The sequence below is a fragment of the Odocoileus virginianus genome, chromosome 4 (genome assembly GCF_023699985.2).
Source record: "Odocoileus virginianus isolate 20LAN1187 ecotype Illinois chromosome 4, Ovbor_1.2, whole genome shotgun sequence".
Lineage (NCBI taxonomy): Eukaryota > Metazoa > Chordata > Mammalia > Artiodactyla > Cervidae > Odocoileus > Odocoileus virginianus.
This window is the reverse complement of record NC_069677.1, coordinates 57,698,190-57,711,735: the sequence shown is the minus strand read 5'-3', so window position 1 is coordinate 57,711,735 and position 13,546 is coordinate 57,698,190. Positions and strand designations below refer to the sequence as shown.

The 13,546-nt window shown below is 44.4% G+C and overlaps 1 protein-coding gene across 1 annotated transcript; it reads right to left on the bottom strand.

Moving 5' to 3' along the window:
- Window positions 1-336: 336 nt before the first annotated feature.
- Window positions 337-9,680, bottom strand: TM4SF1 (transmembrane 4 L six family member 1). The gene is made up of 5 exons (XM_020911507.2): window positions 9,130-9,680; window positions 7,538-7,627; window positions 7,303-7,448; window positions 3,459-3,639; window positions 337-1,197 (listed from the first exon to the last, which is right to left on the bottom strand). The coding sequence occupies exons 1-5, from the start codon at window positions 9,304-9,306 to the stop codon at window positions 1,183-1,185; spliced, it is 609 nt and encodes a 202-aa protein (XP_020767166.1). The 5' UTR covers window positions 9,307-9,680; the 3' UTR covers window positions 337-1,182.
- Window positions 9,681-13,546: the final 3,866 nt, after the last annotated feature.

Genomic DNA, 13,546 nt, shown 5'->3' with positions numbered 1-13,546 from the left:
AGTTCCCAGTAGGGCAGGGGACTCTGTCACTTGAAAGAACCTAACAATACAACAGATGCGAGATGTCAAGAGAGAAAATGTCTGTTACCTTCCGGAGGAGCCTGCTGTCTGGAGCACCCAACGCAAAGCGAAGTTGCCTGATGAGGTGGATGGCCCAAACGCATGGAGAGCAGAGGGAGACAGAAAAGGAGAAGGAGGATGAAGAAGAGAAAGTGGGGTCAAGAACCCAGAAGACACAAAGCCCCTAGCAATGGCGGCTGTACAGTCTGCAGACTGAATAAAAAAGGAAGGAAAAAGGAGGAACATGAAACAAAGGACGATGACACCAAACAACAAAACGGTAGTGAAGGCTTTATTTGTTGTATGAAACAAGTAAATTCGGCGGGTATTTGCTCATGGTCCTCCCGCCCCTCGTTCCCCGCATTCCCATGGTGATCAACTGCTTTATTCCATTTCCCATCCTTCTTGTCCAGGCCTTCCTCTTTTTACATCCATGATCCTCAGTCTTGTCTTTGAAGGCCAGTAAGTTTTCCAAGTGTCAGAAAAATTCAGGATTTGGTAGTCCTTGTAATAACTCACTGTCTTGCCTATTCTGACTCATTCATTTATTTAGATTCAAGTATTCTCAATCTACCTCCCAACCCCCAACCTAGGGAATTACATGTCTCTTTCATAACAGGAATCAGTTCAAAAGGCCCCTTGTTAGAGGTTTGCATACAAATGGGAAACACCATATAAACAGTGAAAAAATATATCTTTTCAGGTTGTTGGATTTTCTCCGTAATGGTCTTTAAAAAAAGCAACTAGAAATCTTTCATTTAATAAATGCATGCACATATAAATATATAGAATAGTAACTGGAATGTGATATTTATCCTTGTAATGTTTCTCAAAAACATGATTTCAGCCAGAGTTTATCTCAGGTGGGCTGAGAACTGTCAGTCTGTTCAATTAATTCCAGAGTGTGGTTTATTTTCTTACTCTTAAAAAAATAAAAAAGAATTTCTCTGCTAAGTTCAAACACCAATATCCAGAGAAGATGGCAGTCTTTATACACACTTATAAAAGTAGAACATGTGGTGTATGATACACTAGTACAAAGTTTTACAAATTAATACAAGTAAAATATATAAATTACAGTGACATTGAGGGAGATTTCAGGTTTGTCTTGGGGTAATTCTTCTAGCAGTCATATTGCTGTAAAGAAAATGAAATAAGTATCAGGTTCTGATCAGGCTAAACAAACAATGATGACATTTTGGTGCTTTAAATCTATTTTAAGCAAACGTAAAGCCGACCAATCTCAGCTTCAGCAGGGGTTGGGCCAACAACAATGAGAGCTTAGACAATGCTCACAAAAAGTTTCCTAAACAAACCGGACCATTGTCCTTCCCAAGTAAAAGCTGAAGAAAGAGGCCTTGGAAAGTGCAGCTTACAAGGCCTGGCTGGCTTTTATATGCTCAGGGTGGGTTTTTAACCTCAAGGATTTAAGAGATAATGTCATGGGACTTTTACGTTGGTGCCAACTCAATGTGGGCAACTTTTGAATTAAATGCTACATACAGAGTTGACCAATCTATACTAAAAGCCTTGCTCTTTGAAACTGTCTTTTGTCTTGCAAACAAATATAACAGATCTGACCTGCAGTGTCTGGGAAGAAGCCACCCCTATAGTGACTGGGAAACCCAGTAAGACTCTCGGCTCCCTTAACCGGGAAACGAGAGTCACTCTGCCAAACCACTGCAGCAATTTTAGTCACTGACACATTATATTGTTGTTTAATCACTAAGTCGTGTTTGACTCTTCGCGACCCCAGGGACTGTAGCCCGCCAGGCTCCTCTGTCCATGGGATTCTCCAGGCAAGAATAGGAGAGTGGGTTACCATTTCCGTCTCCAGGGGGTCTTCCTGAGCCAGGGGCCCTGCTCTGGCAGGTGGATACCTGTCCCCAAAATGCAGCAGCGCTGAAGCACAACGGGGTCTCACCCAATTTAAACTATCGCCTTACAGGAAACTCAAGGCTAAAGACAGGTTATATTATAGTAATCCCAAGAGCCTTCTTTGCCTCTGCCCAACCGTATTGCCTGGAAACAATTCCATATTGAAAGTTTTCCACTCTGCTGTTTTCTCGGAAATTTGGCAGGCTCCCAAAGCAATTATTAATCTTGCTGTATTTGCCTGATAAGGACATCTAGATTTTTATTTTAACTTCCCCTCAAAAATTATAGAAAGTTTCCATCTATTTACAGCAAAGCTTTTCATGATAGCCATGGGGTTTTCATTTTTCATTAGGTTTTGTCTTACTTTCAAAGAAAGTTAGGAAACCCTGAACCAGAGAAGTGAATGGTTAGGAAAATACAAATTAAGTAAGTTTCAGTTTTCCTAATCCTGCTTTACAGAACAAGACATAAAACAACCCTTCCCTTCCCCCAAATTCAACCAAAGCTGGACTTCCATCAGTTTGGTAATATATATTTTTTTAGGAAAATATAGAAACAAGAACTTTCCCCACTACTAACAAATGCATATTTCTTTTCCAAATCACATCCCCAGGGAACAAGCGCTTCCTGGTTTTCTTTGACAGTGAAAGGTTTTTTAATAAGCTCTATTCAAAGGCTACTAGTGATTCTCTATCCTTAGCTATTGTGGCATTTTTGTGACTCCTTATTAGGAAAGAAACTGTAGAAAACCCAACAGAACAGCAAGTCCTGCATACAGGTTAAGAGCAGGAGCCGTGGCATTTGAAGCCTGTTGCTTCCTGACTAGGTGATTTTAGAAACACTGCTTAATCTCTGCATCACACGCTCTTCTGGAATAGGGGTTTAACGCGATGCCTAGGGCAACAGGTGATAGCAGTTACTTGTGTACACTAGTTGGGAATGTGAGAGCAGGCAGAGAGAGGACATTTCTTTTGTGTCTGTGCAGCCAGAGCAGGAGTGGCGAAAGGGGTAATGGGTTAAATCCTGAAGAAGCGCCGTGTCTATGGGCGACATTGTCTTATTTGCACAGAGCCAACTGCAAAGAGCCAAGATAATCCAGAAACTGTGACTCTCAAGGAAGCTTAGCCCTGAGAGCAGGGCCCAACGGGGGAAGGGATAGTTAGGGAGTGTGGGATCACCGCGTACACACTGTTATGTTTACAATGGATAACCAACAAGGCCCTCCTGGATAGCACAAGGAACTCAGCCTCAGTGTTACAGGGCAAGCTGGGTGGGAGGGGCGTCTGGGGGAGAAGAGATACACGGATATGTGTGACTGAGTCCCTTTGCTGTCAACCTGAATCATCCCAACACTGTTCACTGGCTCTACCCCAGGATAGAATAAAAAGTTAAAAAAACCCAACTGCTGTAAATGCTTTTCCACAAAAATGGAATAAACAGTAGTAGGTTGAGCAGGGTTTAATTTTTGTCTTCTTTTCTCTAGGATGAAAATAATGGTGCATTTTTACACAGGTTCTTACCTGTTGGCGAGAGGAACAATAACCGCAGACACCTCCAAGCATTCCGTTTATTACTTGAATGAGACACAAGATGAATTCAATCCCACCAAGTGCCAAGAGGATGGAAAACAGAGAAACATTCCATTCCACTATATGCTTGGGTTCAACACATGTGGACCATGTGGAGCTATCCAGAAGGTAACTGTGGATAAAGAGAAACTCTGACACACAGCCACGTCCAGTGGGATGTCTCATAAACATACTTCTCATGCCGTGTTTTTTCATTTAGAAAACAAAAAAGATTAATTCAACGCCTTATATCAGATGCTTCCAATCCAAGTCTTTCCACAGGAAAATAAGGAATTTAAATAAGGAATTTAGCCCAGATCTTGTTGCAATAATAGATAGAAAATTCAGCAAAGATTGTTGAACACTCAGTGTGAGTTAGACATCTAGACAAGTCTAAGGATACAAGAGCCTGAACTCTGTCCTGGAAAAGCATTTCTTAAGAGAAGAAATGATAGGCAATCTCAATGCAACCAGGACCCTGATCAGGTATATTAAGTGTCAAAGGGTCACAGAGGAAGGACAGGAAACTTAGGCAAGGGAGAAGAGTTGCTTGTGTATCTAATCCACAAGTCTGAGCTCCAAGAAGGTAGGAACTAGAGCTATTCATCACTGTCTACTCAACCCCTAGACCACTATCTGGCCATAGTAAGAATTCAACACGTTGGAAAAGGAACTCAGTGACAGAGAGCAATCTGAAGTCGTTTTGTGAAATGCTAGCTGACCACCTGCTGTTGCTTAGCTGCTCAGTCGTGTCCAACTCTTTTTCAACCCCACGGACTGTCCCTCGCCAGGCTCCTCTGTCCATGGGATTCTCCGGGCAAGAATACTGGAGTGGGTGGCCATTTTCTTCTCCAGGGGATCGAACCCGCATCTCCTGCATTGTAGGCAGATTCTTTACCACTGAGCCACCAGGGAAGCCTCAGCAAGCCAAACTGGAGTCATTATCTGAATATATACATTTTCTTAATAAAATAGGATTCAATCATATGGGAAAATCTAGGACTGACTTAACTCCATTGAGAGATCTAGAATAATTCTTTGCTTGTAATGTCTTCCTACCACAACAGAACAAAGGGACTGAGGATTACAGACCTTATTTTGGAGTGGTTAATGGAGCCAATCAAAAATTCAATTTGATTGATGGAATTATGATTGATTATGAAAAAATTCTGTTCCTCTGACCCTATATTTAACAAAAATCCATAATTTCAGGACACAATAGAAAAAAATTCTTTGGCTCCACTTGGTTATTAAGCAACTAACCACTGGCTTTTTATTTCTCATATTGAAATTTCTAAAGAAGATGAAATGAGGAATGACATAGAAACTGGAGGTTTCTTGCAGAAGTTGATTAGATCCATGAGAAGGGAGATGGATCACCTCTCCTTGGATGAATCATAATGTTTTTAGCCGTGGGTTTGTGTGTTTTTGAATATAGGAGTAACCAGTTTTGAATACAGGAGTAACCAGTTTCTACCAGTACATTCAGCATATTCAGAACAAAGCATGAAAAGTATGATCTGAAAATCATGATCAATAACAAATTTGAACACCAAAATTTCAAATTCCAGTGAACACTGTTTTCCTACCGTTGGGCTGTACATGTGGCAAGCTGTAATAAGATGGCAGTGCTCATTCTGTCAGCTTTTGCGACAAATATTTTACAAACAGTAACGTACTAATCTTCCTGACAACCGCCATTGGTTTTATTTTACAGATAAAATAACTGAGATGCAGGGAGCTCAGTTCACCTTTTTCTAGTTACTGAGACAGTAAATACAGAGCCGGAATTGAACTCAGGATCTATCTAATCCATATTCGATAGATATGATATCTATGTAATACATATTCGATAGATAAACTGTGGAAAATTCTTAAGGAGATGGGAGTACCAGACCACCTGACCTGCCTCTTGAGAAACCTGTGTGCAGGTCAGGAAGCAACAGTCAGAACTGGACATGGAACAACAGACTGGTTCCAAATTGGAAAAGGAGTACGTCAAGGATGTATGTTGTCACCCTGCTTATTTAACTTATATGCAGAGTACATCATGAGAAACGCTGGGCTGGAGGAAGCCCAAGCTGGAATCAAGATTGCTGAGAGAAATATCAATAACATCAGATATGCAGATGACACCACCCTTATGGCAGAAAGTGAAGAAGAACTAAAGAGCCTCTTGATGAAAGTGAAAGAGGAGAGTGAAAAAGTTGGCTTAAAACTCAACATCCAGAAAACTAAGATCATAGCATCCAGTCCCATCACCTCATGGGAAATAGATGGGGAAACAGTGGAAATAGTGACTGACTTTATTTTGGAGGGGCTCCAAAATCACTGTAGATGGTGACTGCAGCCATGAAATTAAAAGATGCTTACTCCTTGGAAGGAAAGTTATGACCAACCTAGACAGCATATTGAAAAGCAGAGACATTAGTTTGTCAACAAAGGTCCATCTAGTCAAGGCTATGGTTTTCCAGTGGTCATGTATGGATGTGAGAATTGGACTGTGAAGAAAGCTGAGGGCTGAAAAATTGATGCTTTTGAGCTGTGGTGTTGGAGAAGACTCTTGAGAGTCCCTTGGATTGCAAGGAGATCCAACCAGTCCATCCTAAAGGAAATCAGTCCTGAATATTCACTGGAAGGACTGATGCTGAAGCTGAAACTCCAATACTTTGGCCACCTGATGCAAAGAACTGACTCAGTGGAAAAGACCCTGATGCTGGGAAATATTGAGGGCAGGAGGAGAAGGGGATGACAGAGGATGAGATACTTGGATGGCATCACCGACACAATGGACATGGGTTTGGGTGGACTCCGGGTGTTGGTGATGGACAGGGAGGCCTGGCGTGCTGTGGTTCATGGAGTCGCAAAGAGTCAGACATGACTGAGCGACTGAATTGAACTGAACTGAATCCATATTCATGATCTTAAGATATCCCTCCATGCCACAAAATTCATGAGAGACAAAACATTCTTGAAAGTATACAGGCAATTCAAATTCATGATTCAGATTATTTTCACTCATGAATCTCATGAGTAAACCTTTCAAAATTCAGTATGTCATTCATTTATCATTATGTACATCAGTTTCCATCAGCTATTTCTGTCCTTTTCTCAATAATAGATAAGAAATACAGTATCAGCATTAAACAGTGGAGCCACTTGGATTTTCCCAGTGTTAAAGTCATGAATTAAAAAAAAAACAGTCATGAATAAGATCTGTCTTATACAGCCTGACCACTTTGAATAAAGGGTGTATTATACATAATTGCTATGTTATATGTGTGTGCGTGTTGGTAGTATGATTGACCCTGGGCTTTGGTTAAATGCATATGGTTTTCACTGGTGCTATATAGGATTCCATAAGATTTTCTTATAAAATAGAAGAATCACACAATTGCTCTGGTATAGTATACACACTATACAAGCACAGACTCTATAGCTAGGTTGCCTGGGTTCAAATCCTGACTGTCACATCTTACCATTGTCACTTTGGATAAGTTACTTGATCTCCCTGGGCCTCCATAAAACTACTCTGTAAAATGGGAGCAATAGTGGAAGTCCCCTTACGTGTCATCAAGAGGACTGAGCCAGTGAATCCATTAAAAAGCTTCTCTGGGTCAGAGGCTGGGAATCCATCCTCTGATGCCCACTGCCTGAACTGTCCCCAAGTCAGTGAGACCAAACCTGGCAAGAGGATGGGTGAATGAATGGTTGATGCCTTTTTAGTCTGACAGGTTTACCACTGTATGCACGTGGTGGATAAGAATGTGCAGCCTTCTAGGGTACAATCACTTACTCTCCCTCTGTGTTGGCAAAGGTGTAGTTCCACTGGCCACTGGCATCCATGCATCTTGGTCCTTCCTCTAAGCCCAGCGCAGCCACAATGACACAGTAGCCAGAGCCTGCAATCCCGAGGAGTGCGGCCAGTATAGAAGACAGCATCTAGGGAAGGGAGAACCACCAGCAGTGAGGCGCAGAACATCACAGCTCCGCCTTAGGGGCCATTTCCCCACCAGAGCGGGAAGACCTACCGCGCATCTTTTGCCACAGTTTTCGTGGCCACAGCAACCGCAGCAGTCTTCCTGGTCCAGCCCGATGAAGGTGAATGCCGGCACGAACATCTGGTTAGAAAGCACGCAAGTTGAAGTCATTGACTCTCCCCAGGTCCATAAGGGTCAGTCAATCTAAGCATCTTTTGGTAAAACATTTTTCTTTCCGATACTGCTGAAAGTCTTTGGGTTAGGCTGACCAAATATCTCAGAGAACATAAACTCTGAGGAGAAGAGAAAAACCTTCAAAGTGTAATACCTGATTATTTTTATGTAGTGTGTCCCATTAGGCAGGGTCAGGATGCAGCATGGGGGGGTACAATAATAACCCATAAATGTTAATTCCATAAGAGTTCATAACATAGTTCCAGATGCAAACTGTTTGGAAAATATTAAACCCTGTCTTTAAATCTGTTTGTTGGTTGGTTTGTTTGCCCTTGCAAAGCATGGGAGATAACAACAAAACTTTGAGAGAATAATTAAAATTTTTTTATAAACAAGACAGGAAAACTCAGTACAGGCGCACTGCTTCATTGAAGACACCACGGCATGACTGTAACGTCACAATAAAGCTCTTAAAATGAGTTTGAAATCCTTTGAGTTCAAGATCAAAAGAAGTTTAAACAGGCAAGGTATTGTATTGAAGACAAATGATTAGGAAATCAACTATACCTCAATGAAACAAAACAAGACAAAAACTGACCTGAGAACTCATGGGAGAAAGAAAAACAAGTGATTGTGTTAGCATGATAGTAATGCTTAAATTCAAAGCAGATTTGTCATACCAGAGTTAGTGTATTAAGTTTAAATATCATTTACTTGACTAAGAAAAATATTCTGTATGGTATTAGCAGTTCCATAGAACTCCTCTTCAAAATTCACAATCCCAGTATTTTTCAAAGTGGCAAAGCCAAGTTTGTCCACATTCTTTCCAGGCTATGGTCGAAGCTAATACTTTCAGTTCCCAGGTTGGCAGGCAAATTCCTCTCACTTCACTTAAAAACAAACCTTGGAAAAAACAACACATTCCACTATTAGCTTCAGACCGTGATTTGCTGCTAACTGAAGGATTTTCCCTAAACGCCACACCCCAGGCTTACATAAAGGAGAAAATTTATAGTCCTTTTTAAATAGCAGCGCTCTCACAATTCATAATTTTTCCCTGTCACAGATGTTTGAGAACAAACAGCGAAGAATTTGTATCCAAAACTCTGTTGATTTAGACAGAGAACTATCGGACTCCTCCCCGTTTCCCAGAGCGGATGTGAAATGAGTACCAACTCCAGGACTAGAAACTCTAGAGGTTCTCAAATCTGTTTGAAAAGCTAGTCTCTGTTCTTAGCTGTAAAGTAAGAGAATTTAGCAAAAAGGTAGAAATGGGGATTTTGTAAACCAACGTCTAGTAAAATGAATACCCTATACCTATCTCAACATTCCTTGATAAGTTTTCAAAATAAGAATGAACAAAAGTCCTGGATTTGGAAACATGCCTGACAGAAAACTTCTCATGAAAACATCTCATCTAACAGGAAAGATTTTTTTTTCAAGGCTGTAATGATTTCTGAACGACTCACCAGCAAGCCCCCTCCCAGGATACCGGAGAAGAACCACACGAAGCGGCTGAGATGGTTCTCAGAGGCATACTTGGTTTCCCCATTGGGAAAGTAAAGCAAAACATTCGCAACAATGCAGAGGGTGGCGAGCCACGCCAGCGAATGTCCGATGCATCGCGCGCATCTCCCGTAGCACATGCTGCTGGACTTTCTTTTCCCTCCGCTTCACTCCGCGGCTTGGCTCAGCGAGGGCCCTGATCCGATGAGAGCGTGCCCCGTCTGCGGGAGAAAGCAAACACAGCTCTCAGCCCATTCCTGCGAACTCTTAAATACTCTGATTCTTAGTCACCACCGGTGGATGAGGCACTTGGTTTTCATTGGTCCCGATTGCAGGCTCCGGTGGGGGTGGTGGGAGGGAGAGAACGTCCCGCCCTCCCGATGAAATCCTTGGGAGAACGAAGCCAGGGGCAGGAGCTGAGAAACAGGCTGTGTTACAGGCGAGAGAGAGATGATTCATCCTCCACAAGGAATTCACTGTGTAACTCCTTCACAGGGTTAAAAAAAAGTCCACAGGAAGGTCTAATTCAACTTCCCCGTAAATGCCCAGCGCCCACCGTTTAGCAGCGCTGGTGGAGGCTGCCCGTCTGCTCCGCGCAGCTCCTGGACGGCTTCCAGGCTGAGGGCTCTGTTCGCTTCCACCTCCGCGCTGATTTAGTCTGAGACCCGAAGCGGTCTCCGGAGCTGGAAGCTCGCATCCCTGTCTGCTAAAGGGTGTGGGAGCCATCACTCACAGATTAAAGGAGGCCGCTGGGAAAAGGACAGGGCCGCTTTCTTTCCTCTGCCTCTGGTGTCCTGGGCAGGACCGCGCCTGCTGTCCCGCCTTCCCGGACATCTGCCCCTAAAGCAAATCTGGCACCCACACAAAGGTGGCATTCGTCAACACAAAGGGCGCAGACGCCTTTATTCCCCAGTATTGCTCTCAGGCAGAGCGAGGCCAGCATGGGCCTAGGGAGACCTAGAGCCTGGGAAAAGAATAAAAAAAGAAGAAAGAAAAACAAAGGAACAGAAGAGAAAGGGACTTGGCAAGCGGAGTGGGGAAGCAAGATTGGGAGAGTCTGGGATTACTGAGAGAGGGCACAGGGCAAGTAGTGGTCTGCCAGCCAGATCCCAAGATGAGCTTTTGCAGGCCTGAAAGCACGTTAGACTAACTTTCTGCTCTGATTATTTTACAGAAGCAGGGATTGGATTCTGAATAGGTCTAGCCCTTGAATAGCAGGTGGCTCTGGCCAGGTGGGTAAGGGGAGGACTCATTGGCTAAGTGGGGCCAGGACTGAATGGACTCCATCACCAGGGCAAAATAGTGAATACAAAATAGAAGCCAAAGGCCAAGATGAAGGGTTGTTAGTTCACAAGAGGAAAGCGAGGAACTTCCCTGGGGGTCCAGTGGCTAACACTCCGTGTTCCCAATGTAGGGGGCCTGGGTTCAATCCCTGGTCAAGGAACTGGATCCCACATGCTGCAACCAATGATGCTTCGTGTTGCAGCTAAGACCTGGTGCAGCCAAATAAATAATTTTTTTAAAAAAAGAGGAAGGTGAATGCAGCTGATGAATCTAGAAGCTCAGGCTGAGGCCAGGGTTTAAAGGATTTGGACCAGATCTAGAGGGCAGAACACACGTCAAAACTGAGGAGCCAGCTGGTGTTAATGACATGGGATCCAGACTGGGAGAAGAATCGAAGAGGAAGCATGGCCTGTGCATACTAGAAAGGGTGGATGTTCAGACCGGCCTAAGAAATAGATGGATGGGAAACTGCGTGCAGACAGGGAGGCCCGGAATCACCCACCTGCTCAGGGGTAGGGAGGCAGGTCTTTGTATAAGACCATCACAGGACTTCCCTGGTGGTCCAGGGCTAAAGAATCCACCTTCCAATGCAGAAGATGCAGGTTTGAGCTCCGGTTGGAGAACTAAGATCCCATATGCTGCGGGGCAATGAAGCCTGCGGGATGGCTAGAGAAGCCTGCATACCACCACGAAAACCTAGCACAGCCAAATTAAATTAAATAAATGAATAAAGCAGAAGGAGCATTAAAAAAAGAAGAAGAACATCCCTCCATCACCACCAGGTATCCAACAACTGAGCGTGGGTGCCCTCTGTCATGGCTTTCGGTCCTACTGGGGATGATTCCACAGGGGTCAGAATGTGGGGTGGTAGTGCAGGTGAGTGACTGGGTCTAACTCTCCACTCTGCAGATCTATCCCACCTGTGGCCACAAAGGAGGTGAGCGACCCTTTGATGACTTCGCCTCCACGTGCTTAGATCCCCTTCCTCCTTCTCCCCCAACCCTTACAGTCAGCAGAGTCCGGGGAGGAGAACAGGGGGCTTGGAAAGAGAAAATCTGGGATGACAGCCCAGCTCTGCTCTCTGCCAGCTTTGAGGATCAGGCGAGTCACTTATATTCCTGGGACTCTGTGTTTCCTGCTCTCTGAGATAAAGGGCAGAACTCAACTGGTGGTTCTTAAGTTTTTGAGTCTTGTAATGATAAGGACTCTCCCCAGAAAAAGAAATATGCATTATGCAAATATACATGTGCAAAGTTAGAGATGACTGAACGACTAACACACACACATGTTTCACTCCCTTCCTGGGGATTCATGGACTCCCTGAAGCCCATTAGTGGATCCTGCCCCACGTTTCCCAAGATGTGGCCTGTCCAGAGATCACCTGCATGTCAGACACATATTCCAGTCCCTCGCTGGACATGCCAAACAGCAGTTTGTCACTGTGAGGGTCAAAGGACTGATGCTGAAGTCAAACCTCCAATTCTTTGGCCACCTGGTGCAAAGAACCAACTCGCTGAAAAAGGCCCTGATGTTGGGAAAAATTGAGAACAGGAGGAGAAGGGGGCAAAAGAGGATGAGATGGTTAGATGGCATCACTGACTCAACAGATATGAGTTTGAGTAAACTCCGGAAGATGGTGAAAGACAGGGAAGCCTGACTGCAGTCCATGGGCTTCAAAGAGTCCCCAACTCAGCTACTGAACAACAAGGGTTGGGGCCAGTCATCTGCATGTTTTACAAACATTTCAAGTGGATCTTGTGTTCACTCCATAAGATTTGGGGATCACTGGTCCAGTCCACAGCCCAGATTAAGTATCATTTGTGTTAGATGTTAACCTATGTTGGGAAGAACCCATGGAGGAGGGCATGGCAAGGCACTTCAGTATTTTTGCCTGGAGAATTCCGTGTACAGAGGAATTCCATGCCTGGCGGGGTACAGTCCATGGGGTCGCAGAGAGTCAGACATGACTGAACAACAATACTTTTTTTTTTAAGGCCACTGTCACTTCCAACGGCGTCTCAGCTCTACCAGAGAGTGCCTTTATGAACTGTGGGGACATGTCACAATTCATTATAGGCACTTTCAGGCTCAAGCTGACAAAATTATCCTGTAATATGGAGTCCCTTTCCCCTGCCCACCCTCTGTTTCTATCCCTCTGTGGGTAACCTAAAGCAGGGACTTTTCTGGCTTGAATTTTTGGTTTAAGAGCAGATATGGTTTTCTAGACAATTCCTTCAACCAGTTGGCTCTGGTCCTAGCCAGACATTGCCCCAGAGATGACCCTGGCCTTCCTCTTGGCTGTGAACCCTCAGCTTCCTGTGCAGAACTGTCATCGTCCTGGGTTTCTTTCCACTCTCCAACCCCCATCCATAGCTCTCCCACCAACTCTGCCTTCCTGTCTTCCTGTTCTGAGCCTTATCTTCTTTTGGAGCTTCAGGCTGTAGGATTCTACTCATGCATCCCCTCACGGAGGCCAGATGTGTGCACATATCACATACCGCTGTTCTGTTCTCATCCTTGAAATTATTCTGTGTGTTCGCTCGTTCCCTTTCTTCTTTCTCCCCGTCTCCTCCCCTCTGACTGTGAGACCCTTTCTGCCTTGTCCACTGTTGCTCCCCCAGGGCCTGGTACGCAGTAGGTGCGCCATATATTTTCACTGAGAGTTGGATGAATAAGGTAATGAACCGATGGCGTCTCAAGCCTCTTCTCCGCAGGCTGGTGCTCCAGTCCCTCCACCCGCACCTCTACTTCACCCCCCTCCGAGCACACAGGCTCCCCCGGAGCGTCGGAGTCCGCGGTGCTGCCCCTTGATCCTGACGGTGCCTGGCTATTTGGTTTGGGATGAGTTAGCAACAATTCCGCACCTCGTTTTCTGGCATTCATTCGTTCACCGGTGTTTATTGAGCTACTACTATGTCTTCCAAGTGCTGGGGATGTGGCAACAAACAGAACTTCCTGCTCTTAAGGAGACTGCAATCTATCAGAAGGAGCGAGACAAATTTTAAAAATAGCGCTTTAAAAAAACGTGTTGCGTACTGGTGATGAGTGCAGGAAAGGGGGATGACTGGGTGAGGAAGACGGCCTCTGAGTCAGGAT

Bases quoted from the DNA above. Each gene is read 5' to 3' on its own strand.
- TM4SF1 (XM_020911507.2), bottom strand. From the start codon at position 9,306: ATGTGCTACGGGAGATGCGCGCGATGCATCGGACATTCGCTGGCGTGG. The intron at 7,628-9,129 runs GTGAGTCGTTCA...CTTTCTAACCAG, and splicing joins TCCTGGGAGGGGGCTTGCTG to ATGTTCGTGCCGGCATTCAC. The intron at 7,449-7,537 runs GTAGGTCTTCCC...TCCCTTCCCTAG, and splicing joins ACTGTGGCAAAAGATGCGCG to ATGCTGTCTTCTATACTGGC.